This window comes from Macrosteles quadrilineatus, unplaced genomic scaffold (genome assembly GCF_028750875.1).
Source record: "Macrosteles quadrilineatus isolate MER2022 unplaced genomic scaffold, UCM_ALF_1.0 Scaffold_9__3_contigs__length_116548681, whole genome shotgun sequence".
NCBI lineage: Eukaryota > Metazoa > Arthropoda > Insecta > Hemiptera > Cicadellidae > Macrosteles > Macrosteles quadrilineatus.
Genome location: NW_026542602.1, coordinates 21,983,042 through 22,004,367, shown reverse-complemented (window position 1 = coordinate 22,004,367; position 21,326 = coordinate 21,983,042). Strand labels below are relative to the sequence as shown.

Below are 21,326 nucleotides of genomic sequence, written 5' to 3'. Positions count from 1 at the left end.
GCATTGCAGGTTCAAAGTAGCTATTTTCTCCCCAAGGACTAAATTCCTAAGGTAAAAAATACTTCATAGGTAGGAAAAATCCGTGGTCGTCAATTCAGTTGTAAACTTCGTTTGTAAACAATGCATGTGCAGCAAGTATGCATTGATTGTTTAATCAGTTGTAAACTTAAGTTTCATTTTTGTCAATTGCTCCATATTTCGATGGTATAATGTACTATCAAAATTATACTAGACGAAATGAGGAATCTTACCAAACAGCTGCTTGTTTTGCAGTAGAAAAATATAAAAAATTTGGGAGTTTTTTTTAGTAGTTATCATTACATGAAAAGTACTTTCGTATTGAAACTTAATTTTCTTTAATAAAGGTGCATTATGCTAAAAAAATATACAGTAGTTCGCACTCAGGCAAAAAGTTTCTTTTAACCTTTACATATTTTCGAAACTAGCTTAAGTTACACAATGGCTTACATGGTTGACTTTACAACCTAGGTACGAAACACGTCATTTTGATCAACGGGATATGAACATTATTACGATAGTATCCTAAAATATAGGAAAACAAATTTATTGGAAGTGAACCACAAATCAGTATTTTGGATGCATGGAAACCAACATTTATTTAAATTTTAATAGAGATCAAACAGTTTTCATGTATATATCTTAAGATGACATAAACGATACTAGAGTTATTAAAACAAGACGCAATAAAATATTACAATAAATTAAAAGCTACATTCAGTGTAAAATTCAGAATATATATTTCAAATAAGTAATTATTACTGATCAATTTAAATTTGGACAACACACTTCGAAAGTAAAATGTAACTAAAATTTGTTTTATATTTTGTAAAATGCAACACGTTTTCTTTTTTGGAAACTCTGCAATGTATATAGCAATGGGAATAAACTCAGTTTATTACAGCCTGTTGTTAGAGGCACTACATAAATATCCCCGATTAAGATCATTTTCATGATCCCATTATCCATTGTTTAGTCTTGTAATGTTAATTAATGGCTCTCTGCTCCTTTATAGTCGCTGTACAGTTTAGTTAGATCGGTTTGCTTTTCATACAAAAACATAATATTAACTGGATTACTGTCTTATTAACTGTTTTGTGAACGAATATATTTCTCAGAGATGCTACTCGTATAGTTTTTCTGCTTGTAAATGTTTTTTCTGCTGTAACAAAAACTGAATAAACTAACATCTTTGGAATTTTATTTTAATTTTGTATTAGGAACGTTGATTTGCACATCAATATTTACACTGTAAAATCAATGTTAATATCCCAAGGCACTTTTATTGATTGATAATATACCATTTTAAGGTAAATATTACCCTCACAATTAGACAGGTAAATACGTTAAGGATGCTAAATGAAATATTTGATTAAAATGTAATTAAAATCAATAAACACCTCTGTCGGATATATTTAACCTGGACTGGATTATGAAAATTAAAGAAGGAATTAGTTTTGTTCTTTCTTCATTTCACCGAGTGTGTAAATGTATGCAGAAAATGTATGAACCATCTAACTAATATAACAGTTATTAGGATTTTTTTTAATTTTGATTGACCTATCAACATACATTTGCAAGCAATCTTTTGAAAATAGTTGGGTTATATCAAATATACTTAATTGTACCATTAAAACAAACAGGTGTTTACTGGTGTACTGGAAAATACTCTAGATGACAAACGTTGTAGATGAATCAAATGCTACTAATGATTACTAAACATACAAGAAAGTTAGGCAATACCCATAAACTTTCAGTAAACCAAGCAGTTTACTTAGAGTGATTAAATTTCCATCTATGCTTGCTATTTTAAAAGGTGGGTGAGACTTTTACTATGGTCATGCTAGGGAAAACGTCCAGTAATAACATTGAAAATGACATAGCAAACAAATACAGTACTGAAACTGTCTATAGCAAAACTAATGAAGAGCTAAACATTCATTGCCGAATACTAATAATAATAACATCAAAAAAGAAGGATTTTGAAACCGAATATGAGAAAACCAATAGAATATATAAATAATTATTATGAAAAAATTCAAAAACTATATATTTACTGAAACACTATTTTGAAACAACTATTGATAAGCTGACTGTTTTAAAAAGTGGGCGTGGTTGAGTGTTGCTGGGGTAATGCTGGATGATGGCAGATTTGCTCCTCGACTCGACTGTGCTGTTGCCATGGAAACGGATATCATCCACTAATATCGAGAGTACACATAGTTATATCCATTCTCTTTCCTGATACAATAATGGATCAGCAACGTAATTTGCCCCACCTATATAATGCGTTTTAGAGGTGGGTATTTCGCTAAATATGTATTTTCACGTAGTGTTTTAAAGGGAGACTAAATGATGGAATAGGCTACGTACAATTATGGTTGTTTTATTAAAAGGAATAAGTATTAATGTAAACTATTCTATCTAGAATTGCAGATTTTTTTTATTTAACGACATGTTTGATATATTTATTTAATTCATTGAACTAAAAACAACTATTTATTTTTAAAGCCGTAAGTTTTCGATGACAGTTTATTTAACAAAATAAAATTTTCATAATACCTTGTGTTTTCGGGACGCAATTTAATAATCACGGTGCGATCTCGAGTCTGCAAAACCGCATAGTCAGACTTATTACAAAACTCACTATTACGATTAGCTAAACAACGAAGGGACAGTGAATTCTGGAAATATTTTACATCCATTTTATTTTTTGTGATTAATGTGGCAATTAAGTAAATACTGGTCCAGTTGTAAGAGCTTGGGACATTTTTCTGGCAAAATATTTGGGGTATCTCTGAAATTTTGGAATTTACCCGTTCAAATGTAACTCAAAAGCGTGTGTGGGGTGCGTATGCAGCAAAGTAGTGTTGTGCCCCTTGAGCTAGCTCAGTATATTTAAGAGAACGCTCCACCTCAGCTCGGATTTCTCAGTACGATGTTCCTATACGATTGCACTAAACAGCACCATGAAGCAAACCTGCAAACTTGCAAACCTTTTGAATCTGGGTAGATTACAAAGTTATCCTTGAACCTTTTAGTAAACTTACTGCAACCTTACCGAGTCGCCTATCCACGGCAACGTTTCCCTTCCCGTCCCTCACGGACAGTCGCACTACCGATTAATCCACAGAGTCGTTACCCTAATCTACTGTAGTGCCACTTATTCCTTGGCAATATGAGACGTCACAGCATATGCATAGCTTAGTGGCCCACAATCGATAAGAATGTAAACACCTTTTCACCGATGGACTTTGTGACACAATTTAGGGATTGAGGTATTTTATTAAATTGTATCATCACATTTTTTCTCTATGCAACACGAAACTTCTGTTGGGAACAAGAAAAGCTTACACACGTATTGTTATGACAACCAGGAAACTCAACCACGAAATGTACTTATGGGATATTTTATCACCATCAGCAAGACAGTAAGTTGATTGTTTGGTTATGATAGTCGTAAACAGATTTTAGATACTTACGTCAATCAGAATATTTAAAACAGTTTCTTAACTGCAGAGAATGTTTATTACTCAAGGTATACAAACACCAAGGAGGTCTCAAAGGACATGTTTCTGCTTAAATCGTAATCCTTCGCTAATCCTTGCTAAGAGTTTAATCCTTGAGGAGTTCTACAGCAATGCACTGCCTTCGCGATTACGTAACACAGGCAATATCTCGTTTACGGAGTAAATTAACTCGGTAATGTCTTGAAAAATGAAACGTTGCCTTTAACTCGACCCAATAATTTTAAGTTTTTGCTAAATAGGTATGAATTACTTATGCAACATTTAACAGTGTAGGTATCATTGATAAATTTAACCGATTGGGGTTGAATACGACTGTATGGTAAAAATCATATAAGTGGTTAGGTTTACTACTAAAGTGAAGGTTGTTTTCATAGACCAGATTGATTATTTTTGGTATCTTTAAAGCTTTTTAGTATTTGTGCAAGCTTTGAACCTAGTCATTTTATTTGTAATATTTTCAAAGCCACTAATGACTATGTCATCAGATTGTATTGTCTAAATTGAAATACTATTATATTATAAAGTGTATTCACCTTCTTTATATTTACTTTATCATTAGAAGATTTCATACCAACATCAGATAAATACCAAGGTTCGTGGGGCACTTTTGTATTCATGTCCATAGCGGCAAAAAAAAACGTTGACTTAAAATTCGTTTAAGCCCATATGCACAACAAATGCTTTAAGATCTTTAAATTTAAAATCATATAAATGACAAGTAAATATATCAATTAATGAGTATCTGCATGTTTTGATATTTACTTCCAGCATTTCATGTTTATCCAAAATAGTATAAGTATTACAGTGAAATTTGAATGACAATTTATCCACTTAAGGTTGAATTAATTGATGTACATTTTAAATTTGTTTTAATTATAAATATTGGTGTGTCATTCATATGATTGGTGTTTAAATCTCATCTAACGTAAAACTTGTTCAATCAAGTAAATGTTTACCATACCACATTTATTTAACTACTTTTAAATTCTCCTCGCACAACCTGTGTCCACGGTACCAAGGTAAATCATAGAGAAAATATCTGGTTTCATAAAAAAAATCGCAACTGAGTATAACACGTCCTCTGAAATATATTTCCAAATCACTCGTTGTCAGAATTTTCCGTCACATTTGTTATTTTATTTTCTGTACAGGAAAAATCGCCTACAATGGACCAAAATATAGTTAGTGTAAATAAACAAGAGTGAAAACCCATTTAGGAGAGCTGATTGGACGTAGTTGCACAGAATGGCCCAATCGAAACTTTGATTAAAGGAACTGCCGGCATCGCTCGTTAATGTTCAACGGCACATTTCCATAGTGGACGACCATTCGTAGCTTTTGAAAAATTAAGCCATAACACTTCAAGCCTGGAGCCGTAAAATTCGCTGCAGTTTTTATCTGATTGATATATTTCGGTTAAATTACATAACACCCACTTTGTGGCGGTGTGCTTGGTAATTGAGCTTAGGAACACGATCGGCAACAGGAAATATCAGGGATGTGTATACCTGCTGTCCAAACCATTAATTGTGGTTAGTTATTATGTTCGGCTATTTATACAATATTTACATTGTAACTATTTATAAGTGTGTGAACAATTAGAAAAACTCACTGATAAAGTTTGAGAACGTTAGGTAGGAATTTCTTTATTTCTAAATTTCTAAATTTCTAAACTACTAAGGCCCTTAAGTTTATTTAATATGTTTACTGAACGCATTGTAACACTGTAAGCTCACGTACTCGGATGGTTATAAAAGTATACCAATTTGTTATTTATTTTTAGATAGATTCAAAACAACATAATATCTAGTTTTAGGACCTTAAATAGAAAAAATATGTTATATTTAAGATCCTAAAACTGGATAAATACGGTAATAAATTTTTGCCACCGAATATGTTGATGTAAATTGTTGTGTAAAGTTCGAAAAATAAAAAATATTCTATTCTAATCCACTTGCTAGGGGGGTTCCTGTGTGCATTTTATGTATAGAAAAACACCCTAAGGGATCATGTAGGTACTATGTGGGTTATCATTTTTCACCTGGGTGCCAGCTTGGCAGAGTGGGCATAACCTCAGAATCCGTCATTTTAAAAATGGCGGCGGCATTTATTACATGAAACTCATTGGGAGCTTATATCTCGAAAATGGTAATATATAGCGAGTTACTTTTATTACAATAAATGCTGCTTACACAATAAGGAACAAATTTTGTATTTACAAAAATGCCCTTAATATAACTATTTAGGAGTAGTTTGGCAATTTATGCTAATTTAACCTATACATTTTTACTCTGTTTGGAAAAAAATTCTATTATCTTTAAAATAATGTTCATTTTTAATTTTGCACATAGAACTTATTGCTCTTTACATTTAAGGTCAAAATACCCCCACCGAAGCAAACCTGCAGACTAAGCGAACATTTACCTGGCTGCATTTCTACTAAAATATTAGAATTGTCATATTTATTTAATTTTTATATTTAACCTATACATTTTATCTCTGTTGCCAAAAAAATCTAATAATTATAAAAAAGCTGTTATTTTGTAATTGGCACATAGCACTAATTTTTCTTCGCATTTAAGGTAAAAAACTGCAAAAAGCATTCGAGAAGCTTCTGGCAGATATATATGTTATTAAAATAATATAAAATATTTTTTAATCAATTTTTTGTTATTACATGACGCACACAACTATAAAAATAAATATAAACCTTTCTATATAATGAATTTTTATTATTACAAATAATAATAAATCTATGGATGTAGTAGAAACTATTATTATAATTCATAAAATTTATTATTAAAACGGCGATGGAGCGGGAACGGGACCGGCGGCAAAGTTGGTGCATCGGCCAAGCATTGACGTCTTGTTAACACAACCAGTACCTTGACATTGTCCTTGGTGGTAGGCTGCTTTGGACTGATTGTATTGATATTGAACTAGTTTCGTGGATCATAACATTTGAGCGCAGTTATTGGATCTAAATTATAAGCCTTTTGGGTTAAGAGGAATTAGATCTGTTCCCTTTTATAGTCATCAGAAAAATTAAACCGTTCACAATATACTTGTGTGCATTGCGGCAAAGAGTAACCACCATCACTGTATCCAAAACTCAAAGGATCGAGTTGAAAAACGTGTTCTTCCAAGCAATGGATTTGGATGTATGTACAATAAAAAGCACGTAAGATCTCTACTAGGCAGAATTTCTTATCGAGCAAAGCATGCAGTTCTTTAAGAGTATTCGTTGTACAGTGACAGTGTACGTATATCCAGTGTCTTAGATCATTCATAGTTTCACACTGAGTTTCCTTTTTTTAAATGTGAACTAGATACTTCACTGTGTTTTTCAAACTTTATTCTATCTCTTCCTCCCCATCTTTTCCAAAGTCCATTAGCAAAGTACTTGGATTACATTTTAGGGTAGCACGCTTTGTTCCAAATTTGCTGGCAAAGTCACAGCCCGTTAAAATATGGATTGCTGGGAGAACTGAGCAAAGGTTACTTCCAAGCCTGTTTGCTATAATGTGAACTATATCATGTGCTATATCATGAAGTTCTGACTGAACCAAGTCGCATCCACAATTCCTGCAAACCTTCCGAAGAAAATCCATTCATAAAGTGTAAAGCCAACACTACGACATCTGTATCCGAAGACAAAACTACGACTTAATTTGATAAGTCGAGCAAAAATGATCCAATTTTAATTAAATTTATCACAAACATGTAAACCTACGTTTTCAGACGAGTTCGGACTATTAAACCAGCACGATCGGACTATGGGAACGGGGGTTTATGGGGAGTTTTATGGAGTAAAAATGGATTTTTCCGATTTTCGACCCTAAAAACACGAAATTTTAGAATTAACCAAACCATTTTGTAGAGCTCATAAAAGAAATAATTTTGTATGTTGAAGCAATGTATGTCCAAAAGTTGCGGAGATAATTTAAAAAATTAGTAAATTTAAAATTCCCATGTTATTCTTATAGAGAATAAATAAACTGTTTTAGTTTGCTTGTTTATGGATATATTTTAGTCAAATTTCAACTTTTTTTTCATTCATACTAAGCTATCAACGTTTCAATAAAATATATAAAAAACACGTCAATTCCTTCCCTGAAGCAGCAAACTTAAGTACTCATTAAAAATCAATGTCATTTAAATAGGAAATCAATCTGTCAATTTTAATATTTTAGTAGAAATACAGCCAGGTAAATGTTTGCTGATTCTGCAGGTTTGCTGCGGCGGTGGTATTTAGACCTTAGATGTAAAGAGCAATTAGTGTTATGTGCCAAATTCAAAAAACAGTTTTTTTTTAGATATTAGAATTTTGTTCGTCAAACAGAGTAAAAATGTATAGGTTAAATTTACATAAATTGCTCAACTACTCCTAAATAGTTATATTTAGGGCATTTTCGTAAATACAAAAGTTGTTCCTTATTGTATAAGCAACATTTATTGCAGTAAAAGTAACTGGCTATATATTACCGTTTTCGAGATATAAGCTACCGATGAGTTTCATGTAATAAATGCCGCCGCCATTTTTAAAAGGGCGGATTCTGAGGTTATGCCCACTCTGCCAAGCTGGCACCCAGGTGAAAAATGATAACCCACATAGTACCTACATGATCCCTTAGGGTGTTTTTCTATACATAAAATGCACACAAGAACCCCCCTAGCAAGTGGATTATTCAGTTTAAGTTTAAATTTAAATTATTTTGTTAATATTTTGTTTAAAAAATTAATAATTTAAGTACTTGCATATTTTGATAATTAGGGGGCTATGTCTTTCACTTTAAATTATTGCACATAAAATAATAACACATAAGCTTGCAAAAACTAGTCCATTATATTATTTTCACTAAATATTCCTACACTTGCCCCAAGATGTTTTGTTATAGTTGTAATGCAGCGATCGCGTCTGGCGAATTACGCGAGTTGCGTACACTACTTTACCTACGACCGTTTCTTAAAAATCACTACTCATAACTTCCAAGACAGGTTATGTTTTCATTTATACCTCTCATATCCACTGATAGTGAAGTGTCGACTTATTGTTCCTTACACTCATATTGTTTAATCAATTATTTTGGCCTTAACAACTGATCAAATGACGTTCGAAGTATTACATTTTTTTTTCTTTTTTCTCAATCCTTGAATCTAATCGGTCCGTTACTCGTGCTGCAAAGTAAAACAACAATTCTTTTAAGTAAGCTTGATTAAAAACAGTTGTATGTAAAATAATAACACACCATAAAAAACCACACAATGCTTAATACCTTGTTAAGTTAGACTATAAGTACTCTTTAGCAACTTAACAGGTAATTTCATACTACATGCCTTTGACATAGAAGGGCAGGATGGAATATCCTATTACAATAAGGTATTTACATAGCTGTCAATAGACATGCATTACACAACACTGACATACATGCTCCCAGACAGTAAGCGGATATTATGTAATGGCTGTAGGATACGGTGTCGAAACTACTATTGAAAGGTCAATTATTGTTCTCATCATCATTATAATGATATGTTTAAGTACATAAATCATAAATCTTGTTGAATACACACTGATCAAATAGTTTATTTTATTATAGAAATTAAAGTTTTTAGCTTAAATAATAAATAATTTATTGCATTTAGTACTCAGCATATCAGCTATGATTGGTTCTTTATTCGATTATTGTAATTTACATATAGAATGACCAAACCAGTTTTAGTTTTTTTTCGGGTGTTAACAATATATATAGACAGTGTAACGTGAATATAAGGTTACTTTAAAAAAATCTATTTTATGAAATTTACCTTAGCATTAACGCCTTACAAGGTAATATTTTTTAAATCCTAGTGTCTTAAAGTAAACATATAAATTCTAAATGTTACAAACATTTAGTTAGAAAGGAAGAACATTTTGCCTAAATTAGTTTAAAAGCTCGACATATTTTTTTTCAACAATTTTTTTCTTATTATTTATTTATTTCAATGTTCAATGTTCAATTCAACCGCGTCTCAAAAGGTTCATCCGTTACAAAATGGCGGTTGTTCAAAGTTCTTGTGGAATATACCTGCACAGGCCTTAGTATTGGTAAATACTCGTATTAAACATCAGCTTGAGAGCTGAAATTGTGTTTTAAAGTCAACTAGCTCATATACTAAGTTAATTCAATCTTCAAAACTAATTTAACCGAGTTTCAGATTTCCTGGCTAATGTTGACTATGAGTATTTACCAATACTAAGGCCTGTGCAGGTATATTCCGCAAGAACTTTGGACTGCCACCATTTTGTAACGAATGAACCTTTTTTGACGCGGTTTCCGGCAATGAACTCCACTTGACCAGACCTTTAAAATGATGTCCATATTAACCTATGATTACATTAAAGGTTACGTACCTACTCCTCATGGGCCGTCTCCTGGTGATGTAAAAAAATCGTAATCCTTGCAAAAAGTAGTTTTCATACATATAAGTTGATGTTAAATGTTTGAGTTTTCTAACGAATTTAGTTAAAAATATATCAAGCCGTTTCCAGACTTTTTTGTCACCCTGTATACAACATGAACCATAGCGTAAACTTATTTAGTAGGATACACGCCTTTAGTGATCACATTCATATTTGCTAATAGTAACATTTGCCTATTTTGTTTGCAAATAGAATAGAAAACGCATACATATTTTATTTTTTCATCCACCATGCTAGTATAAAAATATTTTTCAATGTCGCTTTATTTTATTTTTCAAATTTTTGTGAGTTATTGTGACTTTCACAATATAAACATGAACAGTTTATAAACTACTTATTTTTAAAGAGTTATTAAATTACAAATTTATCCTGCAAAAAGCTATCCTGTGATTTAATAAATATTGAGTTTCAGTAACTTTCAATTTATAGCCATAACCATTGTACACAGTACCACCTAGATTTTAAACCGTTTAAAGAAATATAAAAGAAACATTCCCCAAGCGTCTTGGCTAGGTATTGCTGTAAAACTTCTCCTTTCATCTTCTTCACGCGGATTTCTTCCCTGAAAACGCAAAAGCCGATTCAGCTTTTATGCTAACCCGTCCAATAGTGACGTCAAACCTAAATCCAATCATCGTGTGAATTGGTTCTTTTGAGTGTGCGATTGGTTTTCATAGAAACATTTCTCCAAGCTTCGCTTTATATTTTTCAGTTTCGCAGTGGAGAAATGCACACTTACTGTGGTACAAGTGACAAGTTCTGACAGAACAGACTTAGAGCGAAACAGTTTATATTAAACATACAACATACAGACAAACCTAGGCCACTTAAAATCATAATGAAAAGTGAATCTGATGCGCGAAACTTTCTGAGACTCTTTTCTCCTGAGACTGCAGCCCAGATGGACCCTGTTTTTTCATCCATCAAGATTTCTAGAGACAGAACACCGCGTGAAATGGAATATTTCAAGACACTGAAGTCCGAACTCGAATCCCGGCTAGCTAATGGAGAAAAGGACTTGAAGATAGTCTACAAAAACAGTATCCCCCAAATTGTGGATAGTTCAAAAAACGTGTAATCTCCCCCAACGGTAAACACAAGAAACTCAACGGCTACTTCCAAAACGTTAATGGATTAAGAAGCAAACTTCCTGATTTATCCAGATCATTGGCTACATCAAACTACGACTATATAGCCTTAGTGGAAACAAATCTCACTTCGGACATCAATGACAGTGAACTAGGGCTAACTGGCTTCAATGTATACAGATGCGACCGCTCCATGAACACTAGTACTAAAGTCAGTGGAGGTGGTTCTCTTATTGCGATACGCAATGATATTCCGAGCAATATATTAACCCCAACTACATGCTCGACTGAATGTGTTCTTGCCTCTATTAATCTTTCCGGCTCTACACTTGTCCTTTGCTGTGTCTACATTCCTCCAAACCAACCTTCTCGTGCTTACTTAAATTTCCTTAACTCATTTGATGAAGTGATGTCAACTATTAACACCTGGGACAACATACTGTTGCTCGGTGACTTCAATCTTCCAGATACTGATTGGTTAAGTGATGACGACAACCCTACAGCAATCTCTCCACGATATATGAAAGACCTTGCTTCGGCTTATGGGCTTAGACAAATCAACTCAGTCCGTAATCTCCGTGGGGTGTGTCTTGACCTGGTTTTCTCTTCCATTGAGGACTCCAAAGCAACTCGGGCTGTAGACACTCTTCTTGATGAGGATGCTCATCATCCTGCACTTTCTGTCTCAATCACAGTGCAAAACTCTTACTCTCAACAGCCTACAAAATATGTATTAGACTTTCGCAACTGTGCTCTGGACGAAGTCTTCACCTCAATTCAAAACCTAACTTATCCTATGAATATTGATCAACTTGACCCTAATGTTTCATTCAACAATTTCTCTGTATTTCTGGAACAGCTTGTTAAACAGTTTACTCCTATAAAAAAAATCAAAAGCACAACCTTTCCTAAATGGTTTTCTACTGAGCTGATTAAACTTATCATTGCTAAGAAATTAGCCCATAAATCTTACAAAAAATCTAACCGTTACTCCGATCTTATGCGTTTCAGATCACTCAGAGTGAAATGCAAGGACCTCGCTATAGCATGCCAAGGCAGATACTTGAGAAAAGTTGAAGAGAGTATACCAACTAACATCAAATCCTTCTGGTCGCACATAAAGAACCTAAAATCCAGCCCTGCTATTCCTCCAACCTTAACTCTTGATACGTCGATCGCTGTAGACCCCTCGGATAAGTGTGAAGCCTTTGCCAAATACTTCTCTTCTGTCTTCAGCAATGATATCTTGCCTATTCCTGCCTTTGACTTCGGATGGAGCAGTGGTATATCTAACTGTACATTAACTGTGCATGAAGTTCTTCAGAAGCTGTTGACCCTCGACCCCAACAAAAGTGCTGGACCTGACAACATACCGCCTCTAGTACTAAAATACTGCGCACCCGTACTTGCACCCCACCTGGCACTCTACTTCAACAACTTGATTAGAAAGGGAATCTTCCCTGATTCTCTTAAAAAAGGCTTCGTGGTCCCCATCTTTAAGTCGGGAGACAGCTCTAATGTAAAAAACTACAGACCTATAGTCATATTATCTACACTGGCAAAGGTTTTTGAGAGCGTTCTACTCGACTTCCTCTACTTCCATCTGAAGAAATACATGATCAATGAGCAGCATGGTTTTCTCCATGGACGTTCTACAGTCACCAACCTCCTAGTTTTCCAGGAGTTTACTATGGCTGCCTTCACCGCATCGAATCAAGTTGATTGTGCCTACCTAGACTTCTCAAAAGCATTCGACAAAGTTAACCACCGTCTTCTTATCGCCAAGCTCGCTGGTTATGGAGTCGGTGGGACCCTGCTGAGACTGCTGGAAAGTTACCTCACTGATCGTCAGCTAATGGTTAAATGTGATGGCGCCATATCTCTGCCTTTTCCCGTTCTGTCTGGAGTCCCTCAGGGTTCCCATTTGGCTCCGATTCTCTTCAATCTATTCGTTAACGATATTGGAAAGATTATTCAATGCAATTTCCTCTTGTTTGCTGACGACTTAAAGATCTATAAGGAGGTTAGATCTGAGCTGGACCAAGATATTCTTCAATGCTCCCTAAATAACATTGGTGACTGGTGCCTGAGAAACGGCATGCACCTGAATACAGCAAAGTGTCAAGTTATGTCGTTCAAGCGTGGGACCAGGGTACTTAATTTCGACTACTGCTTAAATCGTATCACACTTCCAAGAGTTGACAAAGTGAAAGATTTGGGCATTATCATGATGCCAAATCTCAGCCCATTTCAGCATATAGCTCATATAACGGCCAAGGCTAGTTCGCTCTCGGGGTTTATATACAGATCCACAAGAAACTTCAGGTCGTCATATACACAAGTGATCCTATACAAATCCCTGGTTCGCCCCATCTTAGAATATGGATCTGTAATATGGTCTCCTTATCAAGTTGGACACATCCAAATGCTCTCAAGAACACAAGATCGCTTCATAAGGATGCTTGGACCCAGGCTTGGCTTCAGATATTGGGACACACCAATCCGGGAGCTTGAGGCACAGCTAGAGATTCAACCACTACACATCAGACGTATGATCCTTGATGCAGTCTTCTTATTCAATCTCATCAACTCCCTTATCGACTGCCCCGATCTATTGTCAAATATTGACCTTGCTGTACCTAGAGGGACACGTTCCAGAACCTCCTTCCAGCGTCGCTCCCAGCCGACACTTTTCGCCTACCTCAGCGGTCTGTCCAGATTGCATCGACTAGGGAGTCAAATTGCTACACACATCGACTTCTTCTCTGGATCAACTGCCTCCTTCAGAAGTCGGGTCGGCTCTGTGCTGAGCCAGATTATGTGAAAGTGAATTTACCTTGGTGGTGCCACTAATGGGCCACAAAAAGTGCAAGATTAAACAAGTGTCCTGTTTCTGCTATTGTTACTTTACATTTCTTACTGTTTATTATCTGTTTAGGCTGGTTATTGATGTTTCATATTTTTATTCACTGTTATTCATTATTGTTGTTGTTTTCTATTTATTGTTGGCTGTTATTTCCCATTTTTTTACCATCTCTGTTTTACACTGCCTCTCTATTCTTAATCTCCTTTCTTGTGACACATTGTGATTTCTTGTTTGTTATATCCTTTTTGTTATCAATTTCTAGTCCTATTCTGCTTGTTATTATTGTTACTCATAAGACTGATTTATTGCCTGTATCATAATGTATTATTATTATTGTATAAATGGTGTTTACCGTTGAAATAAATAAATGAAATGAAATGAAATGAAACATGGAGTGAAAGACGTAAATATTCCTATGGCGATGTTATGAATGTTCTTGTATATGCATATTTATATTTCAATATGTAGTAGGAATGAATGGTACAACACTTGTTTTTAGCTTCAAGAGACATTATATTTAAAATTTGACTTCAAACTGAAATCCAAATTCTGGTTGTATTGAATACAAAATAATAATTTTCTTTTTTAGTTTGCCAAAAGATTACAGGGTGGTACGGTTAATGGGATGTTGTTTTCGCAGTACCTATTTAAATCATTTGACTACACAGCATCTTTGACTATTGGTACAATGATACCATTGGTACTTCAGTATCCAATAGTATTGACTATTGCTGTATTGATACTGCTGTTATTGGTCAGCACTAAACCTCATCACTGTAAATTCGATCATATGATCATATGTAAATACGATCTGTCATATGATCTTAACGTGTGGTATCTAATTGCCATTTATGTGTTTACATTTTAAGAAAATACCATTCATTTCTTAAATACGTAAACCATTCTAATAGTTTTAATAATTCAATAATTTGTTCGCATACTAAACAATAAATACAATTTTAGAAATAAACCTCAAATATTCTCAAAGACGAATCAAGATAATTTATAAAACTCAGTAAAATTATTATTCTTGAGAAAATATTGCGTTTCACAAAATACATTATCAACTTAGCGTTAAGTAAAATGTAGAGATATAAAGTCAATGGTAAAATCTAAAGAGTTGTCAATATTATTAATTAATAAGAGATGAATTTTCAAATTACAATCTAGAACAATATTACTATACAATTTTATTAAATGATAAAAAAACTTTCATAAATACTTTGTACTATAATTTGAAGCGTTTTTGTCCACTTAACTATCTAATGTTGAACGCTAAGGTGTGGTGACTCTATGTAAGTCTGTTTATCCTGCTAGCAGTTTGCATACGACGGCGATCAGCACAAGCCTAGTGTAGCAGGTGGCAAGCGGGAAACTCCGAATCGAGCGATAAATTTGGCGGGAGATGAGACTCATAATTTGTACAGACGTCCAGATTTATCCCACAGGACTATCACGTCCATATAGGATTGTATCGTGTATTTTGAATAGATTTTAGCACTACTAAGCATCTTTTGGATTCAGTTTAGTAAGATATATAATCCTAATTCGTATAGTTTGTATTTGTAGCTTATTTTTGTAATTGTTTTATTATTCATCAGGCCATTTGCAATGGGAACAAAGCTCTAAGCGTGCGATTGGCCTGTAAGTAGAGCTAAAAACCTATTTTTTGCTATATAGTTAATTTTTTCTGAACCCGAATAGGATATTTTTTTCGTGAAATAAGAACATTAAAATGCAAAGTATAAATGCTATTGACTTTATTTATAGAAGTAGAAATTGGTTTTTTATTTAATTCATACAAAAAAGCCGCAATTTTTATGCAAACAAATTATTTATTCTTTTATTTGTCTTAACAATCTTTTATTTCAAAAACTTATTTATTTTCTTACCTTTATTCCTATAAGATGTGTTATAAATACTTTAATAGTTTTATATATATAATTGTTTTTTGTACGATAAGGTGTACATTTTAGTAATAAATCCTTTTCCATGGTTGTCTATTTACTGACAGAACACCCTAATCTGAGTCATACAGTTTTAATAATTTTAATATCTAGACATTTATTAGTTTTGCCAAAACATCATATTTTGGTGGTTTTAGATTAAAATAAGTTTTAAGAGCTGATATTTCAAGCAAAATACAACCTAAAGTGAATTTAAAGCTAGTAAAGCAAAACATTTATCCTTATTAGTACTAGGAATTAGGATAAATGCACGATTTAAATACTTACTTCTGTAAATTTATGTGGCTTGACAATAAAAACAACTTACGCCAATACAAAGCTATCAGGTAAAATTATACATTGAATAATAATTATATTTTTTTCAGAAGCAGATTACACTCTTGATGACTCGTTTTGGAACGAAGAAAGTCCTGTTGGTAAGTCAAGTATTAAGATGATCTAACCACTGGTGTCCGTTGAATTTATGGTAAAACAATAAAAACATACAGAAATTGGATTATTTTACACGTAAATAATCTTCTATAAGACAGTGCTGAATTTTATTTTTACAACACCATCACAAAGAAATTCTAAAATGGCTATACAATTTAAAAGGTTCTATGTTTAAATACCTTGGTTCTGCCTTACAAGAACTGGTAGAGCCAAGCACAAACTTACAGTGTTAATTTGTTTTCTAACTTAATTATGAATGCGAGTGGTTTATTAGTTAAAACACTGAGCCTAAAACTTCCGCTCGAAAACTTCCACACTTTCCTTCACTTAAGACATGCTATCAATCTAGATACTTCGCGTTAAATCTGATTTTAAAATATACACAATTATGGTTTGAAAATCTCCCATTCTATATAGAAATACTTCTTTAGATTTAGTATTTTTTTGTGTTTTAAGAATGTTTAATATTTTTTAATTACATTTGGTTAGTGCATGCCGATTATTATTAGTGTGTTGTTTATTTACCTCTGCTCAGCAACAAACCAAGCGAGGAAGCTATGTTGTCTTTTTTTAAATTCTACTTCTTAAACGTAACTAGGCTGGAAATATATTTTCCTGACCAATTAGTAAATGTTCTGTATATTACCATATGACGCAATGATCTCCAATTAACTAAATATAAATTGTACCTACTAAAACAAGACAATTTTATTACGGGTAAATATTGGCATATTAACTAGAATGCGACATCTTAGATTGAATAACGTTATTAACGTGTTTCATTACCTTTGGATTTGTGCTTTTTATTAAATAAAAGACTACACAAATGTATATATTTATATTTATGCAGTTTTTACAGTTTAATGTCAACCGTACAAAACCACAGTAGTAGTCTAATATTGAAACACTTTTATCAAAATACTCGTAAGTTATAAAATTAAAGCTGACTAAGAGGAAAGAAAAGCGTAAATAAGACTAAAGACGCCAAACATCAGGAGAGAGACGTAAGATCAAACTGTTGTCCAAAACTTTAGTTGTTGGGTCAACAAATAAAATAAAAGATGATTTAGTTTTCTTTGGACACACCTGCTCCGTTCTTGAAGAAGGGAAGTTTCATTTGTGCCACTCCAGTTAATAAACAACTTTTTGATAGTCTGTTTTCTTCGTTCCAGGTAAAAATATACCGTAAGGAGCACATATAATACAGTGGTGTTTTATTGAAACAGATGGTAGTTAAACATTTATTAACACTACTAACAGACACTGGTTTTGTTTGTTTGCACATTCTCTTCCTATGTAAGTAGAGGGGTGTTTTCGTCAAAACGATAGGGTACAGCAAATTATGCATATACTTTGGCATAGTAAAATAAAACTTGAAGCACGACCTATTGATAGAAATTTTAACTTTAGTATCTTCAGAACATAACATTCTCTTTAGTTGTGGAACAACATTAAAATGAGCTAAAGATAAGAATAGCTTAAAATGTTATTTTACATATTTTTAGGTTGTATCTACTTTTTATGGTACGTTTAGTTATTGATTTACCTTCAATCAAATAGCTACCACTTATATCTCAAAAAGGGATTCGTTTGAATGTTTTTAGACTTTAAAATAAAGAATAAACGTTTCTAAAAATATAATTAAAATATCTATACAACTACTATTAAATATATCGACATTTTATAATCTTTATTTATTTAAATAAACCCCTTACTTTGGCCATCAATACGTTCAAAGATTAGAGCAAGATCTAGAAGCAAATATAATTTTATTATTCAGTTTTGCATTCAAATTATTTTAGAACAAACTTAAAACTGGATTAAACCAAAGAACAAACATTTAGCTTCGATAAGCAATTAAAACCCGACCCTTGATTGGAAATTGTGGGCGAAGCCTTATTACCACCGAGGAAATATAATACAGGGCAGCCAACTAATTCCTCGCCGGGACTTCGAGTAAAATTAATGTCTGAAGAGAACTTTACACTAACATAATTACACTCAAGTTGAAACTGATTAAATTCTTGTAAGTAACTTAACCTTCTAACCAACTTTTAAAGAGGATGAAATTCGAAATTAAACTTGTAAGATATCAGAGATAAATTGGAGGTATTGGTGCTTTAATTTCATTTTGGTAGTTTAGTATAGGCTATTAAATTAGATTATGTTTACAAAGTTTAGTTTCCCATTAATTTAGAAATTGTATTTCGCTAGAAACAAAGAACATTATAACTCGTCTTACTCTCTAGTAAAAATATCCTTGAACTATAACGTAATAAGTTTTTGGGAATGGACACTCCATTAAATTTCCCATATAGATGATTCTTGTCAATAGGGAATAATACGAGCTATACTTGTAACTATAATTGGTGTTGCTTTATATTATTTTTTTTTTTTATTTAAAAGGGAACATAAAACATAATACATATCTGTTTTATGTTAAAAACACAAAAATAGGCGGTTACGGGCATATGACGCAAATCAAAGATTTTGACGATTTGAATTCGTTCACAGTTCAAAATACAGTCAAAATATATCATTAATATATATTAATAACAAATAATGTACTACTTATTTTGAGAATTAATTCATAGATAGTTTAACCAGACATTGGCAACTGAACCCTCACGCGCTTTTAATGAACCGCAGATTCTTTATATACTTTGGTGTTGAAAAATAAAAGCAAAAACTATTATGTACGGAAACGTTCATATTACTATTACCTCACCAAGACATATTCAACGACCACAATAAATACTCAACATCCTGCCCTCCTGTGGGAACAAGTGATGTGTAGTTCTTGTTTAGGTGGTGCCTTTAAAGGGCCACACCTTAGTTCTGTTTTGAGGCTGGTGTTACCTCAGCAAGGTGCAGTGCAATATAGGTGGTGCCTTTAAAGGGCCACAAATGAAAGTTGGTGCTTTTTAGCATGGTGTTTGGTGTTTGACACAGTGTTCTTCCCATGTCATGCATGCATACACACACACATACTCCCACAAATTATACTTTTGTTAATACTTTTGTAATATTTTACTGTCTTTTGTTATTATTTTCACAGTTTATAATTTGTTATCTTTGTTGCCATAGTCTATTTTGTTGGTCTTATTTAATCGTTGTTGTTATTGCCTGTTGAAAAGTTACCGTCATTACTGCTTGTTACTTGTTACCATTATTACTAGGCATAGTCTTCTTGTTGTTATTTATTGTAGTTTTCAGGTCCCACTCATGTATTTATTGCCAGCTTCCTTATTTATTATTATTGCACGATTTTTGCACATACACACACACTCCCACAAATTACACTTTTTTAGTACTTCTGTAATATTTTGCTGTCTTTTGTTATTATTTTCACAGTTTATAATTTGTTATCTTTGTTGCCATAGTCTATTTTGTTGGTCTTATTTAATCGTTGTTGTTATTGCCTGTTGTAAAGTCACCGTCATTACTGCTTGTTACTTGTTACCATTATTACTAGGCATAGTCTTCTTGTTGTTATTTATTGTAGTTTTTAGGTCTCACTCATGTATTTATTGCCAGCTTCCTTATTTATTATTATTGCACGATTTTTGTAACCACTGTTATTAACTTATTATTTGCTACTTATGTATAGTTCATAGTTTGACAAAATTGTATTAATGGAGAAACCGTTGGAATAAATAAATAAATAAATAAATAAATAAACATCCACGTTCATGCTTGAAACCGAGGAATATCAAAAGAAATATCATAGAGCTCTTCATTACATGAGCACTTCCATGAACACGAAATCTGTTTTAATTAAATTGAAAACAAAGCCTGATATATTTGAAAACACAGGGAATGTCTACTGAAAGATGAATGAAAAAGTGGTTTCGCGATGCGGACCTTCAGTGAAAAGCCTTTTTAATCTTCAGAGCCAAGTTCCAGAGATAAAACGGAAACGTGGGAACTTTTAATAAATACTGAAGTAGCAAAATTCCTCTTACATTTTAAAGTTGGCTGCTATTATTTTCCTTCGTTGCATATCTCCTGATAAGAGTTATGGACAGAGCGTTGATGAAATGTGGTTGTTTCATCCTATTTTACCTAAGCTTAACTTATTAGTTCTTGTTTGTGCAATCTAAGTTTGTTAAGTAACTGGGGTACAAGTTAATTTATGTGAGTAGTAGGATGGAATAAAACTGTGAAGTTGTTTGCAATGTATTATTAGCAGGTCGTCGTTATAACCTAATACTAATTAAAAATGGTATGCTAATTTTGAAAATTACGATTTTATTTATCATTGTTCATATTTACGAGGTATATGAAAGTTGAAACTAAAAATCCGAAAATGAATAAAAGTTTTGTAAATTTAGTTATCAGGGTTAATAGTCTTCTGATTGATTTATTTTGTGAATTTACTGGTTTGTTGCCTACCGTGTGGATTTATAACTCAATGAAATAAAAGTCACCATATACTTAACATGTTAAATGTAAATAGTCCCTATAATGGTAATCAATGGATATTTCATAAAATATAAAATAAAATAAACTGAATCATCTTTACAATTGGTTTATGATTGTAAATAGAACATAATGATCCCGACCTGGATTCTGTACTCAATTCAAATCCTGCTATTCCATGTAGGCTTACAGATATTTAAACTTTATGTAGCATTACAGTTAACGTATGCTTATAGATACTTCAGTGCCATGAACTCAGGAAATCTTGGTAAACTATATTCTTTGATGTCAAAATAAAGTACCACCCTTCCTTCACCAAGAGTGATTTTCAGAACTTTCATATTACAATTTATTTATTTAATTTGCTTTATCATCAAATTAACTTTGACCCGAACAATGCATTTGTGTATCCTAAAATTCTATTTTTTGTCTTTCGAACGAAGTAAAAAATATTGCAGAAGTCTTCCCCAAATACTTCAAAACTCCTCGTGGATGAAAAGCCTAAGAATAACCTTTGTATCTTATCCTATTGTGAATGAGATG

The 21,326-nt window shown here is 32.9% G+C and overlaps 1 protein-coding gene across 13 annotated transcripts in view; it reads left to right on the top strand.

Moving 5' to 3' along the window:
- LOC129002646 (disintegrin and metalloproteinase domain-containing protein 11) overlaps positions 1–21,326 on the top strand; it is a 718,527-nt gene that overhangs the window by 395,871 nt on the left and 301,330 nt on the right. For 12 of the 13 annotated variants that reach the window (XM_054430611.1, XM_054430608.1, XM_054430610.1 and 9 more), the window contains exon 2: positions 16,295–16,345. The exons of the other annotated variant lie outside the window; for it this stretch is intronic. In XM_054430611.1, the coding sequence (XP_054286586.1) occupies positions 16,295–16,345 (51 nt within the window). The remainder of the gene's footprint in view (positions 1–16,294; positions 16,346–21,326) is intronic. 13 annotated transcript variants of the gene reach the window in all.